Source organism: Mus musculus, chromosome 4, assembly GCF_000001635.26.
Source record: "Mus musculus strain C57BL/6J chromosome 4, GRCm38.p6 C57BL/6J".
NCBI lineage: Eukaryota > Metazoa > Chordata > Mammalia > Rodentia > Muridae > Mus > Mus musculus.
Window position 1 is genome coordinate 13,752,922 of NC_000070.6, and position 22,181 is coordinate 13,775,102.

At 40.6% G+C, this 22,181-nt stretch overlaps 1 protein-coding gene across 9 annotated transcripts in view; it reads left to right on the plus strand.

Annotated features, from left to right (window-relative positions):
- Runx1t1 (RUNX1 translocation partner 1) overlaps positions 1 to 22,181 on the plus strand; it is a 152,429-nt gene that overhangs the window by 10,294 nt on the left and 119,954 nt on the right. For 5 of the 9 annotated variants that reach the window (XM_030253116.1, XM_006537568.4, XM_030253117.1 and 2 more), the window contains exon 2: positions 18,455 to 18,624. The exons of the other annotated variants lie outside the window; for them this stretch is intronic. In XM_030253116.1, coding sequence (XP_030108976.1) covers positions 18,537 to 18,624 — 88 coding nt within the window. In that variant the 5' untranslated portion in view covers positions 18,455 to 18,536. The remainder of the gene's footprint in view (positions 1 to 18,454; positions 18,625 to 22,181) is intronic. 9 annotated transcript variants of the gene reach the window in all.

A 22,181-nucleotide genomic window follows, 5' to 3' on the forward strand; every position in this document is an offset into this window, starting at 1 on the left:
ACACCCATTTCCAAGATTTCCTTTTGCTCTCCCTGAAGATGTTTACAGCAGGTGGCCAGCTTGTGTTTGGGAGATATCCAGTTTGTTCCAGTCTAGGCTACTCAAGCAGCTAAGCCTGGGTCTTAGAAAACAAGTGTTTAGAGTCTCCCTGGACATAGGGCCTGACTCTTTTCTGGTCTGCAGTTTCTTTGGTTGATGAAACAAGGAATGAATGAGATGTGACTCCCCCATGGTCAGGTGTGTCCATAAACAGTGATGTGGATTTTCTATGGTTTTCAAGCAGATGCAGACAAAATATAATTTGCTGTCCTCTTGGCTGGCATTTTATACACTTTGTATAGTCTTTACATAATAAAATCAAGTATTAGGTAGATACCGGAGTCCAAGAAATTTGAACCACACCACAGAAGATATGGAATAAAGCCAGAAGTGACTAAACATAGTTTTTTAAAAAGTTTAATGACCATGACTTATACATAGTACACAGTGACTGTTGCCATCAAGCAGGGAACTGATGCCCTTTACTGCGTTTTAGAACAAAACTAGTCTTTTAGACCATTTTTCATGAAAATGTTAGGCTTCCATTTGATCAGCAGGTGCTGTGTAGATGAAAGCCATGTGTAAATTTTCAGCAGGCTAAAAGTGTCAATTCAGAGAAGGAAAGTGATAGGAGGAAAAGCAATCAGGTTTCCTGTTTTCAATTTGTGCAGGATTTGAAGAGCTGTTTTGTTGAATTGTTACATCTGCTCCAATATGAATATTGAACTACTTCCACTAAAAATAACAACCTATAATTTGGAAGCTACTGCAGCCTTTTGTTAATGCGAATGGGTTATTTAAAAACAAAACAAAATAAAAATAAAAATATAAAAAAAAGACAATTTTCTATTCTGACAGTCTCTTGCCTGATGTGCATTTTCATTTGCTGGTCTTTTCATCCCCAGAAGACAAATGATGTTATGCAATTAGGGCCTCATCTTGTTTTGACTATGAAAAGAGGGTCCTATAGGTGAAAATCCTGATAATAGGACAAGGTATCCCAGGAAACAAAATTTATTTCAGAGTAACCGTTTAAAGCATGTTTATTTACAGCGAGGTGCTTACGCCCTACATTCTCAACTGTGTGGTTTTTAACTTAGCAGCGACTACTGTGAGAAAGTTAACACTATGGCATTGCATACTGAGCTCTCTGTGGTGTAGTCTACCTTTAATATACCTCCAAATGTAAGTTTAAACCAATCAGGGATATTTTACCTAACAGGGCTTTCAAATAATTTTTTTCATGCTTAAATAAAATGATTAAATTATGCTTGAGTGCCTGCATACAAAGGCTTTGGCCTCTATAGTACTGCTAATCAAATAAGTTTTATGGACCACATTAGAGGAAAAATTGGATGCATTTTACTGGTGACATTTCTAGTAAAGGCGTGTTCTTTAAAGACATTTAGTATTAATTAAAAAGAAAACTCCGGAATATATTTAAAAGAATCATAATGAAAAATATCCCCTCCGTATAACAAGAAGGCGCGGTGACGCTATCTACATGTAATACAGGCATAGACATTGAAGGTAGAAGGAGACAAGTGACACTGCTACATATTGATTCAAGGATTGATTGCACTTGGTTTGACTTGTGGCTAAAGTCATTTGTCCAGGGTGAGACCTGATCACTCCCGAGGATCAATTCGCTGTGTAGCTTGTGGGTTCACACTTGAGTGGCTAGACACATTCTTCCCAGATAAACTCTGAAGAGCTCAGGAAAGGATGAAGGGATGACAGATACTTTGTTGCAGGAACATGTTGGTTTGCAAATGTAGCATTTCTGTTGGTATTGATAAATGCAGTAGATCTCTAGAAACATCAGGTCATAATAAGAGTGGTTTGCAGAATGCAACTGAAGGTGTTATTGTATGAATGACTATGTATATGCAATCAGACAAAGAGTATTATCTTAAGGAGTGTCTCTTCCAATCTGAAGCCCAATGAACAATTGTGGTGTTCTGGCACATCATTAAGTAAGTTTAGTACCATAAGGGTATATTCTTTGGTACATGTATCTCGCCATTCTCAAGGAAAGAGCCTGAGTCGTGCATGCTGGTTTATACGTGTAATCTCAGCACTTGGAGGTAGGAGGATTAAAAGTTCAGAGTTCTCCTTTGCTGCACAGTCTGAAACTGTCTTACATCCATTCCTCTGAGAGAGAGGCAGAGAGGGAGAGGGGTAGGGGGGAGGGGAGAGAAGGAGAGAGAGAGAGAGAATGAGAATGAATGAGAAAGAATAGAAAGAATAGAGGTTATATCCAAAAGCTTATTCACAAACACAGTCTGTCCCATTGGTTAGAATGTTTTGTACTGAAGCCACAGTACTTTATGCCTCAAAGGAGAAGAGTTTCCTGGGCCTTCCTGGAGTTTTGGAATCATGCCAGGCTCTTATATTAGAACCACTGGTAAAGTAATGTTCCATGGCTTAAGTTTATGGCGTGGTGCTTTCTTGTTTGGAAAAAGTTTTAAACCATTTACATTGCTTAAAACTGGTAACATTTTCAGTGACAGACAGACAGGCTTAAAATTTTCTTCTCTGAGGCTGGAGATGTAGCTCAATAGGTAGAGTGCTTGCTTAGCTACAGGGTACCCTAGATTTTATCCCCAGCGTCTCACAGACTGAGGGTGGAATACCTACATTGTAATTTCAACTTGTGACATTTTGTGTCTTACAACTCATAACACATGATGGAATGGCAAAGTCGTTTGCTTTTGTGGATGTTGTTTTGGTCAAAGTCTCAAGACAAATCAATGTTTGGGTGAATAGAGAAGGCCTTTAGAATATAGATATTGTGAAAGAGAAATACAAAGAACACAAATGGAAATTTACCAATGAGTCTCCACCATCTCAACACTGTAAATCCCTTGGAAAAGGTGATTGATTGGCCTCATCAATCTTTTAATATATGGGGCAAAGACTACTTCAGAGTGAGCTCTGAGGCTTCAGAGACTGCCACATAGCTGTGTTAGGATAAAGGCAAATAATCAACAGATGACAGAGACGTACTCTATCTTGCTCCTCACTTTCACATACGTTTTCACTGTAGACTTGAAATGAATGATTAACTAGCTTCTTACTTTCTTCCTTTCAGGGAACTCCAACCCACGGCTCAGACTAGCCACAGCCACTCCTGCCTTTACTTTTGATCTTACTTTTATTTACTTTAATTAATTAATCCGTTAGTTAATTAATATTTCTAGTCAAGCTTTCACTATACAGCTCTGGCTATTCTGAAACTCATTATGTAGATCAGGGTGGCCTTGAACCCACATAGATCTGCCTGCCTCTGCCTCCCACGTGCTTAGAGTAAAGGTGTGCCTTACTCTGCTCCGCTTTGACTGCAAGTTTTAAAACGGAGGTTTCCCCGTGTTCCTCATACTGACCTACAGTGTGCTGGAGTTCTGATAATTAGGACCTTATTCTCTGAATGCTGGCCTTGGAGAAATCCTTAGCAGACATTGTTTTCTTTGACTTAGTCCACCTTGTGTCACACTGAGCAGGTGACAACTGCTCCCTGCTAACATATCCCTGGATAGACCCAAATGTGTGCCAGTGAGTATATCTCCTTCTTTCTAAAGATGATGTCACTCATCTGCCTCAAGTAAGTTCATCGTGCACTGAGCTTGTGAGTAGCTTTTCTGTTCCCTTTTTTTGATCTAACTTCCTGGGTCAGATTTTTGCCCACGGTCACAGCTTCTTCCTGCCCTGTGGGCCGCTGTATATCTTTAGCTCTTGTTCTGTCATCTTAACATATTTTCTGCCTGACAGTTAAGAGGAAGGAGGCATTTTTTGTTTGTTTGGTTAGTTTTTTTGTTTTTGTTGTTTTTTGGTTTTGTTGTTATGGTGTTTTGGATGAAGGTTGATCTATGTAGCTCAGACTGACCTATATGTAGCCTAGGCTGGCCTGTAGCTCAGTTCTTGCTGCCTCGGCTTCTTAATACTTGGAACTGGCTGTAAATATATACCATTTCCAGCTAGGAGGAAAAACATCTAGTAGCATCTTGTACTCTAGAGAAGTTGAGATTGTAACTGGTATCATGGTACACAGACCTTTATGTTATATATATATATATATATATATATATATATATATGAAGGACCTAGTATGAATCTGTAGTACCCTGAGAGGCCAGCGGTTGGATGCCCTTTCAACTTTGTTGGACTTTGTTGGTAGGTTAAGAGTTATCCCAGTTTTCAGATGAATTCCTCAGAGGTAAGATGAGGGTATCTCTTATGTAAATGGCTGATTCTAGGAATAGATTTGGGAGTTTTCTTAAAAGTATTCTGTGTATCATTGACAATGTGTTTGAGGGGCACTGTTTGTTTTCGTATTGATGGGAGATGGGTTACGGTGGGGTCCACTGGCTCTCCACAACACCTATAAGAGGAGAAAAGGCACTAGAAAGATGCACTAGATTTCCAGAGCCATTCTGGACATCAGGTGACTGTGTGGAGTGTAAGTCACTACCTTCCCCTTTTCAGGGACAGTAAAAGGAAAATGGATCACTTTATGCTGTGAGGAAGGGCTTCTGTCAAAAGAAAATAGGTTTCATGCTTTTTTTTCACAGTCACTGGGTAAGACAGTGGCCTTGTGCAGGGGCATAGGACTGAGGTAAGGAGAGTGAAGATAAGAAGTGATTAGCAGGCATTCACTGTATTTGATAGCTCAAATACAGTAGGAACAATTAATTGCATTTGTTGGGTTTGATCAAGGTGAGCACTTTGCTGTCATCCAGGAAACTTTTGCTACTTACCAAGGAGTTCATTGGTTGACAGGGCTTAGGAAAATAGCTACTTTCAATTGGTGCTACAAATGGAACTCATGCAGGGTTCACTCTTACTTCATAGGCCACAGAACATTTTTTCACTGATGTTCAAAGTTCAGTATGAGACTAAATGGAAATTCTTTGTCATAAGGGAAACTGATTTTTTTTAAGTAGAGATGCAGTGAGTTCTTCATAAAGACTTGGTTCTATTGGATGGGATAATAACTAGGATATATTAGACAATGCATTCCTAGGAGATGTCATGGAAGACTGTAAAGATGCTGAAGAGCTAGTGTTTTGTTGATAACATGAGGGGAAATGGCGAAGAGGAAAGGAGGAGAGCTGGGTGTGCACGCAGAGTTCTTGGTTGAGCTGGTCGGTTGTGAGATGTTTTATGAGGAATGCTTGGGGGTGGGGTGGGGGTGGGGCTCTTTTGCAGGATCTGCTTGAGGGCTTCAGCTGGTAACACTCAGAAGACCGGAGCTTGATGTTGTAGACAAGCAGTCATATGGTGGTCCCCAAAAGAGCCCTTACTGGTCATGGTGCCAGGCCAATGTCCTATCACATTTCCTATCACTTTGAGCCTTGTACTTGGTACTACTGATGCTTTCAGCAGAGTCTTAGGAAATTTGTCACTTTGTCTGGTTGTCCATGGACAGTTAGACCATTTAGAAGTTTCCCATCCCTTTCCCTGACTACAAGGCAGGAGGAGGATGTAATAGATCCTGAAAGACTGCTAGTTTATCTTCTGAGTCCATGCGTATGCTATTTACACACTGATGAGCAAACAGAGCAGGGAAGAATAGCAAATAATACTGAAGCAGGAATTGGGAGTTTATCAGACTGATACGATAACCCTTCACTGTGAAAGAGTTCTTAAGTAACTTAGAATTCTGAAACTCTCAGGGTGTGCCAGGTAAGTATTGTCTTTTACATTCTCCATGTCCCTTTGTTCACTTGCTCACAGTTGCATTCTCATCTCTAGCTGGAATTATTTAGACAGGAGATCTACACCTGACCTCTCCTGGATGGCAGTATATAGGCAATGACTTCACATTGTTCTGTTTAAGCAGGAGGGGTGAGGGGCTAGCAAAAATGGACAGCAAAAAAGAAATGGACACAGTAGTCATTTAACCCTGATAAAGACACTTCCTAGAGTGACCAATGAAAAGTGAAATGTGGACTCCTGCTAGGGAATTAAAGTAAGTTGGTAATGCCTGTTGTATGGAAAGCAGGTTGGTACGAGAAGACTTTAGGCAGGTAATGGGCTCAGTCCCCACTGAATATCACACCTTTTGGACAGGTGAAATAGGAACAATGATAGTAGTATACCTAGATTATTAACTAAGTGACTCAGTAAGTGAGGCTTATTTTTATTTGTGTGTGTAAGTATATGTGTTTGTCTGTGTGACTGTGGGTTGTGTGTGTGTGTCTGTGTCTGAGTGTGTGCTGCATGTGTATGTATTTTGGTCTGTGTGTGTGTGTGTGTGTGTGTGTGTGTGTGTGTGTGGGCAGAGACCAAAGGAGGGTATAGCTTGAGTTGCAAGTAGTTATAAGCAATCTGGTGCTAGGAACTGAATTCTGGTCATCTTAACTGCTGGGCTATCTTTCCAGCCTCATTAGTGGGATCTTGGAGGCGAGAGTAAGTTGGCATTTAAGTTGCCTTGAGACAGGATTTCCCAAGGCCTGGTTGCTGTTATTGGTCAACAGTGCTTTATAAGGCAAGAGAGTTAACAGTACTGGGGTGAAGAGGGAGTGGGGTTGTGAGAGGCATTAACAACTAGCTGCAAAAGAAAGGTTGCAAGGCAATGAGTGCAGAGTAAGAGCAAAAGGACCATTTGTAGATAAAACACTTGGTTGGCTTGGGCGCCATCTTCTTGGGAAGTAGCAGGAAGAGTCCCATCCCTCCCCCCCCCCCCGCCCCCCCCCCCCGTGGGGCCTTGTATCTCTTTCCCACTGTAAAGCTCAAACAGTTCAACTTGTATAATAAATTTGCTTCTCTAGTTGAACTTCTCTTGAACAACAGACACCATCATGAAGCAAATCTAAAATCAACAGATAAAAGAAAAGAAAGAAAGTAAAGAAAAAGAGCAGATATCCAAGGAGAGGGCAGGCAATGAGCCTTGGGAAAGCTGTTACTCTGGGGTTGGTCCTGTTGTGGTGGGTCTGATGTAGTGGTGGGTAGGGAAGGCACGGAGGCTAAGACCAAGCAGCCTACTCATATCAGCTCATTTTCTGTGGTTCATTGCTTTGTTTGCCATGTGGGGGATTGAATCCATACTATAACTCTGGCCCCTCGTTTCAGCAGTTTAGATTACAGATACTGTGAAGGGTGATCATGGTTGGGTTAAGAGGATGACAAGGAAGAGCCAGATGCAAAAGGGATTTCCAAGAATAAAATAGGGCATAGATAGACAGAGAGGGGACTCTATGCCCTATCTGGTGGGAGGGGTTGTTAACAACCAGGTTAATTATGGAGTGTGCTTAGCTTGTTACAGCTTGGGAATTTCTTTGGCTGCTTGTTGAAGGGGCAGCCATTCTGCTCTACTATAAACCCAAAATATCCCAGTATCAGAGAGGAGCTGCAGAGTCATTTGGACCCTTTGGCCCGAGGGATTCTCAAGGTTCCAGTTATCTTTGGGAGGAGGAGATAGGACCAGCAAATGGTAGGTGTGGCTACACAGGTGTATTTCTTTGGGTCTTGTCCCTCTCGTGGATTTGACTCCCTAAACCACTTTCGGAAGGTTGTAACCTTTCTCTCTGTAGATGTCTTCTAGCTACTTGGGAGAGTAAGAAGTGACCAGGCCTACTGAGCTGTTAGCCCCCCAGTGTGCAAAAGCCACTTCTGCTTGACCTTTTATGTATTACAAACATTGAGAGCTGGTTCTTGCTATTTTATAAAACTTCATTCAGCTCTAACATTGCATAGTGGTGAGAAGGTAGACAGGACAGGCTATCGAGGTAAGCATCAGTTGATGGGGATGGGGACAATCTTGGAAATGGGCACATATCAGATTCCAGACTCTGCTCTTCTGGATGAGGCAAGAGTAGCTTTCCCATGGGGTCTTTGAACCTAGCTGCATCTCTTTAATGTACTGTGCATTGTCTGTAGACCAAAGACGTTTTCATGCCATAATGCTTTTCCTGGCTTCTTTAAGTGAGAAAAAATATACATTAAAATATTGTTGCTAGAAATAGAAATTAAATTTTTTAGACCTTTACAACCAACAGATAGTAAGATTAATATAGTAGCATGTGTGGACCATGGTTTTACTTTAAAATAGAGGCCTCCTACTAGAAAAGAAGAATAATTCTTTTGATATGCTAAAAGACAGTAATAAACAGTCTACGTTTATTATCAAGTAGCTCTGTATTTTTCCCCAGTAAAGAGAGCTTAGTATTGGAAGAAGCAGCACCACCATTGAAACTCCTTATGAACCTGGCATGGTGGCTCACTCTTGTGTCCCCAGCACAGAGGCCAAGGGACGAATTTGGACCCAGGTTATTACACAGCCTGTCTCAAAAAGAAAAAGAAAAAAATCAATCAAAGACCCAGTCCATACATGAGGACTTTTAGAATAAAATTCATAATGTCATTTTTCTCCATATAGATTGAGATATGAAGGTAGTTGGAAAATATTACAGTGAATTAAGCCAGGAAGGTGTATTTTTTTTCCAACTTTCTTTACAATCACCATGGCTGCCAGGACCTGAAAAGCTGTCATGTAAATTATCCATAAAGTATAACATAGCACACATAATGCCACTTATGTAGTGACAATATAACCATATGGATATTGATCCCAGAGCCCTGGAGTTTTAGGGTAGTTTCTGAGGCCTTCTCTTGTTGGTGTTCTTGGTCATCAGTCTGTGCTTATATATCTCTTTCTTCCCTTAATATTTGAATTTATCTGATGCATTCAATTGAGAAATACATTTTTATCATACTATATTTCTTATTTTTAATTGTTTGTATTTTTAGTAAAAATGTTTATAATAAAAGCACACATTCTGTCTTATAAGAAGAATACTATTTTCCTACTGTGTATCTATAGATACAAATGTTATTTTAAAAAATTGGAGGGTTTTTAAAATTATCTTTAAGACCACCTTTCATTGAAAGCCATTTAAAATATATTATCACATACTATACCCCATGCATAGAATGTGTGGGAATTAATAAAACACAAGATCACATCATGTCAAGGCCTTGTTCAGTTTTGCTTAATTTGAAACCACCTTGTTTATCTTTATTTTTAAGCTTTAATCAGATATGTCAGAATTGATTTTTGGATGGATTTTTCTCTTCTGTTATCAACTATGCTTGATAGAAATTAATTTTCATAGTTAAAAAATCTTGACAAAACTTCACCATAAAACCACCCTCTTTTCAAAGGGCAATCATGTTATTGTCTGAGGATCAGTTTTGAGGTATGTTGTTAGGTGAGAAGGGCAAGGAGGAGAAGAAGGTGCTCTGCTCGCTACTCATGCTCAAAAATTGCACACAGTTCTAGTTGTGGCGGATGTTCAAGAAACTCACAGCAATGTTGCACTTAGAGAAGAAAGGGAGGCCCAGGTATCCTTTGTCTGAAGAAGCGGGTGCTTAGGTACCAAGCTTTTAGTACATCTTTGGTGCTATCATCTGGTGCAGAACAGCAGGCTGCAGTGTTGAGCCTGAGGCTCACTGGCCCAGGACTTCACCCATCTGGGAGAAGGACTGTCCCTTCCCTGCCCGAGGGGAGTAGAGTATGCCAGAGAGGAGGCCTGGTTCCCAAGGCTTAATCTGCTTCTTCTTTCTCTTTCGAAACAGTACTCACTCGGACCAGAATAGCATGGTCTCAGAGAGCATGCCGAAGTTGACAGGGATAAGAGGCACATCAAGATTGCTCTTTTTCTGGGCTTCCCCAGTATGGAATTGTCAACCCCATTTTCTAGAAACTCCTAGTGTCTTCTTTGGTGGTCATTCCTCCATTTAGAAAATGCTGGATGATTCTACTTGTCTCTGCAGATATGGGCATATTCCTGGCTATAGGTAGGGTTTTCTCTTTTTGCCTGGGCTGCTTGTGTGCTTTCTGAGGACTAAGTGAGGCTAGGACCACTTCACCTTCTCCTCAGCCTCTGGAGAAACAGTTCTCTTTGAGGCTACGGCCTCTCTCCTGATAGAATCTCTACATGAGTCTTAGCTGGTCCACCAGCCAGCCCCTTTAGTGTGGCAGTATGGACAGAACAGTTGGGGCCTTTTTGGTGCTTTGTTAAATAGTGAAAAAGCTCACACCTTGAGCTCAAGTCATTTACTGAAATTTCTCTGGAAACATTTAATGACTAAAAGTAGAGAACAAACTTGGTTTCAACAGCAAGCCTTTTGTTTTCTTGCCCCACCTCTTTCCACCTTGGTCCCTTTTTTATTGTGTTCTCTTTTCAAGTGCACAATTTATTGCAGCCATATTTTGGCTTGTATGTTGTGTAGCAGTGACTAAAAAATACAGTACCCTCTGTGAAGTTTAATTTTTTCAGCCTGACTGGATTGAGAAATGCCTAGTGCATTAATGAGGCAGACTTGGGCATATCTGTGAGAGGTTTCCTTCCTTCCTTCCTTCCTTCCTTCCTTCCTTCCTTCCTTCCTTCCTTCCTCCCTCCCTCCCTCCCTCTCTTCTTTCCTTCCTTCCTTCCTTCCTTCCTTCCTTCCTTCCTTCCTTCCTTCCTTCCTTCCTCCCTTCCTCCCTCCCTCCCTCCCTCCCTCCCTCCCTCCCTCCCTCCCTCCCTCCCTCTCTTCTTTCCTTCCTTCCTTCCTTCCTTCCTTCCTTCCTTCCTTCCTTCCCTTCTTTCTTTTCTGAGGATTAATTGAGGAAGGAAGGCCTCAAGGAATAAGCAGTAACATGATTGGCTCAGGCCCTAAACTGAATATAAATGCTGAAGGAGAAAGCCAACAGAGTGACAATTCTCTTTTCTCTGCTATCAGACTCCCCCACCTCATCCCCCCAGATGGGAACAACCTCACTTGGCCAACCTCACATGATCCTGCATGTGTGGTGCTGGGCAAGGACTGACTTCATTGCTTTAAGGCATCACCACTGGTCCAGGGCTTATTACCACTCTCCTGGAGATCCTTAAATCTCACTAGCTGGAGACAGCCCTGTAAATAGGGGTAGCCACACAGGCTGCAGGTGAGAATTACACCATCAATGGAAAACAAGGCTTTTCATTGCTTTTGAAAACGTTATTACTTAGGGTTTGAAAATACCCCAACTTTGCAAGTTTCTGAGACAGGAATGTAATGGTGGTGGTGGTGGTGGTGGTGATTTTGTATTTTTTTATGATAAGCTAATAAGTGGTACCTGTGTCAAGACCATGTTTGCTGCTGGGAGGTTGTAGAATCCTCTTGACAGAGGCGAGGTCAATTCTAGTTGCAGATACTTTCAGAATCTCCTTTTCTTTTATATGAAAGTTGCCAGCATGGTTCAAGTACCTTTATTTAAAGAATTATTTCTTTGGAAATAATTGTTTCTCTCTTCTTTTATCCTCTAGAGATAGTCTTTCACAGATAAAATTATAGGGGAGAAAATAAATCACAATACATTCATTAACAGTATTGTTTTCTTTGTTATTTCAAAGTGTTTACCTGCATCCTGGTAACTGCTGCAGCTTAGGAATAGTACTTAATTCTATCATTAGTACAGTAGTAGCTTTCATAAGGAAAAATTATAATTTTAGCAGGTCTGCTTTGAGAAAAGACCTTTGCTTTTGTCTTAATGAGCAGAACCGTAGCCTGTGGATCTACAGTGCAGGTGGGAAAGGGCTCGTATACATAGCATCTAGTAGGAAGAAGGTGGCCAAGTCTGATGAAGACCAGAGTGTTATGTCAATTTGAGGACCACAGAAAAGTCATATGGCCAGTAGCTACGTAGGGAAAGATTTGTGGGAGTCCCAGAACTGAGCCGCTGTGATACCACTTTAGTCTGGTTCATATGTGTGATTCTTTTTATTCTGGATTACTGCTGTGTGCTAAGCATAATGCCAAGGGTGAGGGCGAGGATAATCAACAAAACAAGAGGGACACAGTTAATAAGGATGCCAGTAAGATGTGCCCACACAGTGTCAGATACAATGCAGACAGGAAACAATGCTAGAATGATGGGCATGGGAGGAGTGAGGTGAATTCCCATGCCTGCAAAACCATTGCCGAGGTGGTGTTAGCATCTGGTCATGACTGGGCAAAGTCTGGCGGTCAGGGGATAGCTGCAAGGATAAGATGAAGCATTCTGTTAGAACTGTCCTCTTTTTAGTGTCAAGCAATGCAAACTGACCACATTCACAAAGTAACACTGATTCTTTGAATGGGTGTGCTGGACCAGTGTAATCTGAAGGCACGGAGAGAATGAGATAAAATCCCTTCCCTAACAAACTGAAGGAACTCTGTGTCTAAAACTTGCTACAGTGAGTGGCTGCCTTTAACTTTGGGTTAATATTCTGTGACGGTAACAAATAGCCAAGAGAAACAGTTTAAAGCAGGAAAGGTTTATTTGGGCTCTCTGGTTCAAAGGTTTTAGTCTGGAGGAGGCCAGCTAATCTTACAGGCCTGTGTTGAAGCAAAATAATCCCAGGGATGGGAGCACATCAGGGGAGAATATATATATCAAGCAGAGAAGGCAAGAGAAAGCGAGCCTCTGTTGTCCCAGGGCTCCATTCTTCCGGGTTTGTTTCATCTGCACACCCAACCTATTAGGGGCAGGCTGCTCCTTACCATCGTCAGTTGTTATCCCAGATACTAAATGTTTCTGGTAACGCTCTCTCAGACAAACCTGGGAGTGTATTTTTCTTTACCCATCCCCTAGACCTCTCATAATCTAGTCAAGACTCACCATCACGGGCTGTATGGACATAAACTGCAGTCATCAGTCATGGTGTTTTGTTCTGCATTGGTGGCAGTGCTGGCCTCTATAGGACTGAGTAATTCATGCCTTGGACTCTGGCTGTAAGGAAAACTATCAGTTCAGGACAAGACCAAGTTCTCAGCACAAAGGAGATTTATTTGCCCCAGAGAGGCGAAGGACAGGGAATGAGAGACAAAGACAAGAAGGGTGTTTATCCCTGGGGGACAAAGGACTGCCTCAGGTTAGAGAGGAGACAGACATGAGACATCAGAAAACAGTGATTTATAAAGGTATTTAATTCTAATTGAGTATGTTATTAGGTGAGCCAAAGGGGACTCCTGATTGCTGGACTTTAACACTTTGGTAGCTGGACCTTGGTAGTCGGTCTCAGGATGAGGAAGTGGACAAATAAGGGGAAAGACCCTGGTGGCTAGCTTCAGGAATGCCATCTAAGGATTTTTAGCAGGGCAGAAGGAAGGAGAGGGCAGGTAAAGGCCTGCCAGAGCGGTGCTTGTCATGCCTAAGTTTGCAAGCACCCCTCCATTGACTGTACAGCTTACATGGGTATGGGCGCATTACAAAGCATCTAGCAGGAAGGATGTAGCCAAACCTGACAGAGATGGCACTGATATGGAAATCTTGAGAACACTGAAAGATCACCTGGCCAAGAGCTGCTCAGGAAAAGATTCCTCAAAATCTGACCGGATGAATGGAGCCACTGCCAAACTTCATTGGGAGGGTTTGCTTGTTTGATGTTGTTTTTATTCTGGATTGTTTTTAATGTGCCAAGTGCAATGTGAAATATAAAGGACAGGGTGACAAGAAACACAGGTGCGAATCCTCTCGGGACTTGGGAGTAGGAGAGGGAAGCATAATAAAGAAACCTGTTGGATGTATCCTATAGTGTCAGATAATGAAGACAACTAGGAAACAATGTAAAAAAGATGCCAGTGGCGGGGGTGGGGGTGTTGGTGGGTGGGTGGGTGTGTGTGTGTGAGAGAATGAGTGGCTTGGAAACTGTTTCAGAGGAGATGGGTACCAGAGGGAGACCTGAGGGCTAAGAAGGATCTGTCTGTGCCTTAAGTGAGCAGAGTCTTGGGGGCAGCAGACCAAGCTGTAAAGAAGAGGTGACATATTCCTCTGTTAAAAGGTGTCCTCTGTAGCTGTGGTTGAAGAGAAGGCTGAGAACTGTAGTTTGGATTAGGGTCTTCAATGATGGGGCAAGAGTGATGGGGCTGTGTGTTTGTGTGAGTGTATCAGGAGGTGGGTAGTTGGAGAGTAAGTCAAGGAAGCTTGTGGAACTGGTATACTGTAGTTCCCAGGACCTGTGGCTTGGGACGCTACAAAAAGCCATGTACAGGAGCATCCCATTAGTAGTCTGGGTTGAAGCACTAAATTCTTCCATCTTCTTCAGATTGAGGGCCACAGCAAAGGAGAGGGCCACACCTCCAAAGGAGAATGCCAAGCCCCGCTGCAAGGTCCTGCTTCCTCAGGGACAGTAGGTTCCTTTCATAGCTCAAAAGCCAACTGTGTTTTTGTTCATGTAAATGCAGGCTCTTTATCCTAGAAAGTGTTTTCAGTCAAGAAAAGTTAAAGTTTAATCAATCAGGGTTGATAGATAAAACAAGTACGTGTAAATGCTCGTTTTTTTCCTGAAGAACCATATATTATTTTCTAAAAGAAAAACTTCCTCAGATGTTGATAGAAGTCTCCCGAGAACGCATTCAGGCAGTGAAAGGTTTCCTGGCAGTGATTGAGCAGTACTGTATCGGGCAGCTGCACTTCATCTCTTCTGAGGTTGATTTTGATGTGTGTAGTCTTTACATCCTATTAAATTTTTGAAAGATAAACTGATACAAGAATGATTTGCCAAGGCCAGCAGCGCTTCCTTTTAAAACCTTGGCTCAGTGTACACAGGGAAGGGATGGGGGAGTAAGATAAAAGCATTATAAATATGAGGTTAACTGAATTCAAATAGAAGGTTCTCTCAAGTTATTGCATTCCTTAGAAAATAAATACATTGAGCATATGGTTAAGATTGATCAAAAACGTATTCTGTATGCCAGTGATTACATTCCCATCTGTGATTAAGGTTTTCTGTCTGCATCTGGTTTTCACATTATATTTCTGTAACAAGAATCCTTTATATAGCAGGGTTCAGTCTCTGTATTTTCTATTAGCTGCAGCTTGAACTACTGCACGGATGGCAGATTTAAACATGTGCTTTTCATTACCTCATACCATTGAGAAAAAGTAATATTTGTTTGGGAATGTATGTTTTCCACAATTTCCATGGTAATACAGCACGTTGAGCGTTTTTAATAACACTCCTGTAGGACTACAAATTGTTTGAGGCACTCTACCCTTAGTGGAGCACAGCTTTCCGTCTTTGCTCGCAGGGTGTTCCCCATGAAGGAAGAGGTTTTGTGCATCTGAGGGCTGAGGGTTAAACAAAGAGATTATTAAAGATAAAGGGAAATTTTGAAATATTCCTGTTGCTGAGGTATGGTAGAAACTTTACTGTAGAATAGGTACACACCTGTCTGAACATATATGTTATAATGCATTTTATTACCATTTCATATGGGAAGAGTTTTTAATATATCAGATATATGAGACACAAATACACTCCAAGTCCAGAGATTAACATTCTCTGTCTCTCTGTCTCTGTCTCTGTCTGTCTCTCTCTCCCCTTGCCCTTCCCTTGCTTCCTCCTTTCCTTTTTAACTTTCTCTCAAAACTCTATTAATGGTGGTATGTATCATCTATGAGACAGCTAAGGGGTGGGTGCTGGTGTGTATCTGTAGCTTTGCATTCTGTGCTGTTTGAGTGTGTATTTATATACTCTGATAATATTTAAAGACTATAATGGTGTACATTTGGAATATTTGGTAACACTGTCTCCCTGCTAACTCATATACTTCAGAGTCTTCCTTAAAGTAGATGGTAGAAGTGAGGTTCAGAAGTGTAACCCTGGTCTGTCCTGAATGACGGCTTCTCACCTTGTAGTTTGTCTCTTAGAAGTCTTTCTTCATGTGATAATTTTGCATACCTCAGAACTGAAATTCTTGACACCATTTTTGTTAAAAGTTGGCCTAACTCTGTATGTCTGGTAAGAAATAGATCAATTCTGGGGTTTGTTTCCTTGGCTTCCCTCACTCAGGGGAGACAGTGAGCTGCTGCCTGTAGCTGACACACAAGAAACCATGAGCTGATGTCTTTTGGTGACAATTTCTCTATGATATCTTTTGTTGACAATTGTTGAAACCAAAAATGTTATCATACATCAGTACTGAAATCTAAAAGTCTGTCCACTTTCTTTTTTGCCCAATGTGTTACTAAACTTCTGTTTGTTTATTTGTTTGTTTGTTTGCTGCCTTGGCATAGAAGCTTGAGAAATAACAAATCTTGTTTTACAAAGAAATATCATCCATCTTCTCAATGTAGTCCTACTTAGTATTTAAAATTGTACTTATTTCACTCATATATGGTCCCTGCACCGGCAGGATTTGAGTATTTATATACTCCGAAAATGTTATAAATAGCTACATATCTTTGTTACTTTCTATTTAAAGTATTTCCTTTGTCATTTTTAATAAAATTATTAGTTTTCATAGTAAATTAAATGTTTTCAGTTTTTAACGGATTGTCTTTCATGTTCTTTGAGACAGTTCTCAAACAAGGAATGCGTAGTACCACATTTTCCCTAAGTTGTACATCTATCTATCTATCTATCTATCTATCAATCAATCATCTATGTATCTTTCATTCATTTTTAGTATTTTATCATAGAGAAATAGTCAACCATTGACACACAGCAGAGCCATATGGTGTCATATAAAGGGCACAGGTACTTTAACAGAATACTTCTTAGAAGTAGATCAGAGCAGAGCTACTTAAACTGTTCTACACGTGACATCTTCTGCCTAATATATTTTTACATGATTCTGTATATATAGGTATGAAGTAGAAGGACACATCAAATGCTGGTAGTGAATTATGAAGAAATTTATCTTAAAATAATACTTTACTATGTACTTCTTCTTTTTACCAAAGATGAAAGCATTTTTGGTTACTAATGCAACTTCCTGACGTAAAAAGTTAATTGGGGCTGAACACTTAACTCTGCATGGTACTGTGCGTTGTCAATATATTTTCAGAATTGATCAATGTTTTGATTTTATGATATTCAGTACTGAGAATTCTCCTTTGCATAAATTCAAAGTGCACAATGGCAAAATTATGTTTATGTCCATTTCAGCATTATTAAAAATTCTGCCTTTTTTCTAAGCCAATTTCAGTTAATTTTTTTTTAACGAAGCTCAAGTTATCTCAAACATCCATTCCAAGACTACACTAATTTGATACATTGGAAACTATGAAGTCCGATGTTTCTAGAAGATCAGAGAATCCCCATATCTCCAATAACGACAGTGTAGTTCATAATATTCAGCAGCCTGTAATCTGAGATTTGGAATATCAGGCAGCGGTCACTGGTGTTGTGTGATGGCCTGCACAGCACATAGAGCTCATGGGTGCTCTGAACCAAGGCGGCAGAGAAACCATGTGCTAGAACATGGGCAAACGCTGCCAGAAACACCTCGGTTCAGGCCTTTTTGCGTTTTTAATTAACTGTTGGCTGTAGTCCTTTTGGAAGCCTTTTACTGCTGCCTATTTTTCATGACCCCCATATTCAATTAAGTGGCCCCACATGGGGTTGCAACCCACAGTTTAAGGAGCTGTTTACATTCGTGCATTTACCAACTTAAATCCCTACAAAGTAATTAGTCTAAAAATACAGGATCATCTATGGTAATACTTTTTGAAATTGCTTTTCTGCAGCTATTTTTTTTTGATTTATTGAATTCCTACTTTTATGTGCATGCGCTTCTCTTAAGTTCTTATAGATTATAGGAATTAAATAGTAAATCATTGTGTCATCTTACGGGGATTCATACTACTGATTCTAGAAGTGATAGGCGATTAGTGGGCACAGAACATGGATGAAGAAATCCATTTGGAAGTTGTCAGTTTAGTGGGAGAAGGAGAAAATTTGAATCTTAAAGAAGAAAGCTGTAGAGATTATTGGGCTGAGCAGAATTGTCCACCAGTTTTCTTAACTAAGCTTTTTCTATTTCAGAATCTTTACTTTTTATTTTGGCTTAGGCTGGCCTGGAATTCATTATGCAAACTCTTGGCAATTCTCCTGCCTCAGTTTCCTGTTTGCTTAGATTACAGGTTTCACACCATATCTATCCAGCATTAAGAATTTTGAAAGTAGTCAATTACCTAAAGATTATTCTTCATGATCCTCAATGGTTGTCAACTATTGTAACTAATAATGACAATGTTGAAGTTTGGGCACAAGGAGAAAGAGTATAGATATTTTGTTCTGAAAGAATATTTAACTTACAAAAACAAAACATATAATGCCAAAGAGTGTTCTAAAGAAACTATGTCTTGCTCGTTAATACTTTATTTTATTTGGAAATGGGTAAAGTATAACACGCCCTCCTAAAGTATTGGCTGGTGTATACTTTGAAAACCACCTTAAAAGAGCATTGGTGTGGAGGTGTCCATCTTTGAATCAGATGATTGGCAGGTTCTGAGTGTCCCAGAAGACTGAGGGGGTGGGAGTTCTGCTACAATATGGAAGAGCATGTATCTGTTTCTTAAACACAGAGCTGGTCTAGTTTATCATGTAAATAGATGGGAAGGATGCTTTAGCCTGGTTGTGATGTGTGCATTTTTTTTCCCCTTTGTTGTTGTCAATAGAAAAGATTGATCTGTGGGCTGGTGAACTTATCTGGGTCCCAGTCCGAGCAGCAGAGGAGATTAGCACAGCGCTTGCTGGAGAATGATATCTGTCAAAAGAAACACTTGGAGAGCACTGAGTGTAGTGATAGGTGACTGCCGGAAAAAGGCGAACTTTGAATATTGTCAAGGTAAGGAACAGATGCACATTTTGATTTTGACATTTACTTTATGTATTAGAAAATCAATCTATCGTTTGCTCCCAATACATTATTACTGTGAAGACTTTTTCTTATTCTGTACCTGTTGATAGAGTTGTCTTTATGGTTTAACCACTTGTGTGTGGAGCCTCTGGGTGTGAGTTTGGGTGGGGATCGACCAGCCTGTGCGAATTCTGCTTAATAGTTTGGGGTCTAGAGAGATCAAATGATCAGCTACCAATTTTACTTTTTCTGCTTCTTGCCATGTTTCATAACACATCTGTTAGAACCCAAGCAACACTTGGAGTAGCAGAGCAAAAAAAAAAAAAAAAAAAAAAAAAAAACATACCACAATTTCTGGGTTTATTGTAATGAGAAGGTGGTGGTTTCTCAGTTTGTTGACTAAACAGGCAAACGAGTGCTTTTCAATTTATGATTTCTTTTGATGGATTTGATTTTTAAAAGTTTTCAGCTGACCATCATCCCTTCTGAGCAGAATTCATATCTGTTGGTACATTAAAAAAAAAAAAGTGATGTCTAACTTTAGGAAAACACCAAGTATGAACTAAGTGTATGCTGCACTGGTCTAGAAGCTTCTGAAGATCTGTCCTGAACCACAGACACCACAGAGGTGTTAATGACCTATTGAAAGCTCTGCTCCAGCTTTTGCTGGGAATGGACTTGGTCAGAGGCTCCACTCATAAGAAAAAGCTGTGCTGAGACAAAGTTGGTAGTCAGCACAAATGTTGTGTGATCCTGGTTGGCACTCTAGTGGCTCAGAAGAGATTTGAGTTTGTGTGACTGTCTGCTTTCCCGAGAAGTGGACTAGCAAAGTATGCAGCTTTTGTGGCCATTGCTTTGGACACATCCCTGCTTGATGCTGTCCCACAGTCTCAGCGACATCTAGTTCCTAATTCCTCAAAATACGTACTGGCTTATTATTATTTATATTGTTATTATAGTAGTATGTTTGTTGTTTCTTTGAGACAGGGTCTCATAGTGCAATCTAGGCAAGAGTGACTTTGAACTCTTGGCCCTCCTCTTGTCTGTTCCGGATGTGGTGGGATTGCACCACATAGGGATCTTATTTACTGCCCTAAAGTTCTCCGGAAGATGGTGGCAAATGAGGATTTATTTAAGAACACAGAACATGAAACAGTGTCCTTTAGAGTTTTCCATCCCTCTGGGGGAAGTTCTGCACTTTGGCGTCTGCATCTACATTTCTTTCGTCTGGTCCCTTCTTCATTTACTTCCGCCTTTCTATGTGGGTAGTGAGCAATGCCAGTTAAAAGGGGAAGGCAAGGAAGTCAATTGTGTTACCTAGATGATAATTCTCCCCCATTTGCTTCCTTCATCTTTCCTAGTTTATGGACTGCTGTTATTAAACGTTAATTTTGACAATTCTAATCTCGGTTGGTTATACTTCCACAGTTTTGCACAGGGAAGAAGAGTGTGGTCGATACTGTAACTTAAAGGGAACAAGATAATAAGGACAACCATCCGTGATTTAGAATTGTTTTCTACGTTTCAGCATCTGAACAAAGTAGCTATTTAAGAACAGAACAGAACTCAGCGTTTTGCCTTGTTATCTCTATAGGGGTTCACATTATATGGCAAAAATATCTAAAGTGGCACTTAAATATTGAAAAAGATATTGGATTTAAAAACTTGAGCACATACTGTAGATACATAAAATTATCATCTTTCCTCACCCCATCCCCCATCAATTGCATTCTCCGTCGGTCACACGGAATATGTCTGTGGCCTGCCTGCACTGAATCATTTCAGAGCGGAAAAGCATCTTCAGAGGAAAACCAATGTAGGGACATGCTTCTTCGTGCACCATAGTATGTCTGTTTGTTATAATATGCAAATCCTGAGTCCCCAGCGTCAAAAATCACAGATTCCGTGCAGAATTTCTTTCCCCTTTCTAGCTTTCTTTTCCTCTATGTGTTTGTGCAACTTAAAAGTTATGACCATTAACAGGCATGTTTACGACAGCCTGCTTTTAAACTTTCAGGTTTCCTTTGTTTTTTCTGTTGTGCTAAAAAAATGTATTCCTAGTTATTTCTCCCTCTTTGTGATAGTAATGGCTGTCTAGAAATATGAGCTTGAGAATTGAGTTCATCCAAGAAGCCAAGAAGAACAAAAACCACACACACACTTTGCATTTGCAAGCACCTGGAATCCATTGGGTTCCTGGAGTTGTAATTTGGAAGCAGACAAAGCAAAGAATTACCAGCTGAAAAGCTGGCGCTGTGAGTGAGAACAGCCCGAGGAGGCGCCAGAGTCTGGTTTGTGTGGGGACTTTGAGGCAGGGAAACAGAACCCAAGGCGCACTGCCAGCTTGGAAACTAGTGACACTAGAATGCTGGCTGCTGTGTGTCTCCTCTGCTGGCTTGGTTGCCATCATATTTTGTTTTGGTGCTGGGACTGAACCTCAGAGTTATAGGCATCCTAAACTCACACTGGGCCAATGAGCCCCGCCCCTCGACCCAGCTCCGGAGTCCTGAACCAGCCCCAGGATGAGCCTGCTCCTCTATATATAATGCATTTTGAGTTGTTCTTTCTTAATAGGTGTCCTTGTGAGTGTTAGATGGGTTGGGAGCCGCTGGGAGTGGTATCTCGCCTGAGAAACTTGCTCTTACAGGCTATTAAGGACAATTCTGAGATGGGTTTATTATAGTATTCGGTATATTAAAAATAAAAATCTCTTGGCTTTCAGGACTGTGAAAGGAAAGAGTGACAGGAAACTCAAGTGCAGAGTTCTGTGTGTTTAATATTCCTGCATTTGGGATAGGATATTTAGGTAGCACCGAGTTGCATATATTGCATAGGATCCAGTAGCCATATTTGTGTTAAAAAAGAGAATACCTTTTGAGATTTTTCTTATCAACAATGCCCTATCCATCTTTGAGCATTAATACCTAAATAGGAAGGTTCATTCTTAGGTAAAATTGATTTTGCGAGGAGAGCCTGTATTTATTTTAGCATTTCTTTGGTCTGATATCTAGGGGTATAGTAGCATTCATGGGCTTTGCCCCACATGGAGCTTCGAGCTTATTGTAGCATTGCACACTGATCCCAGGTCAGTGTGATGCGTGAAATCAATTTATTTGAATCTCTTTGCCTCTATAGGAATTTGGCAGAGTGCCAGTTGTTTTCATTTAATGTTCTTTGTGTTGAACACAGACAAGCAGGCTTGCTATTGTGTTCTTCCTTCTTTTGGTCTCTGTCTCTTACAGCCAATATTTTGCTCTGTGGATTTTGAAAGGAAGGGAGACTTTATCGAGGGTGGGTGGTGCTTGATATGCAAAAACAAACAGTGTGACTTTCTTATCTTTTAGGAGATATTCTTTTCACCTTCATGACACGAGGTGTTGATATTATACATAAAAAATACTTAAGAATTTTGTTTAGATAAGATTCTTGGTGAAATCAAACAGACTATAGGTGATTCCTTGTATTAATGACAGTTACTTGAAACAATTGTAGGAATTACAATAAATACTTAATTTGTGAACTAAACCATTTTTAGGAGCATTTAC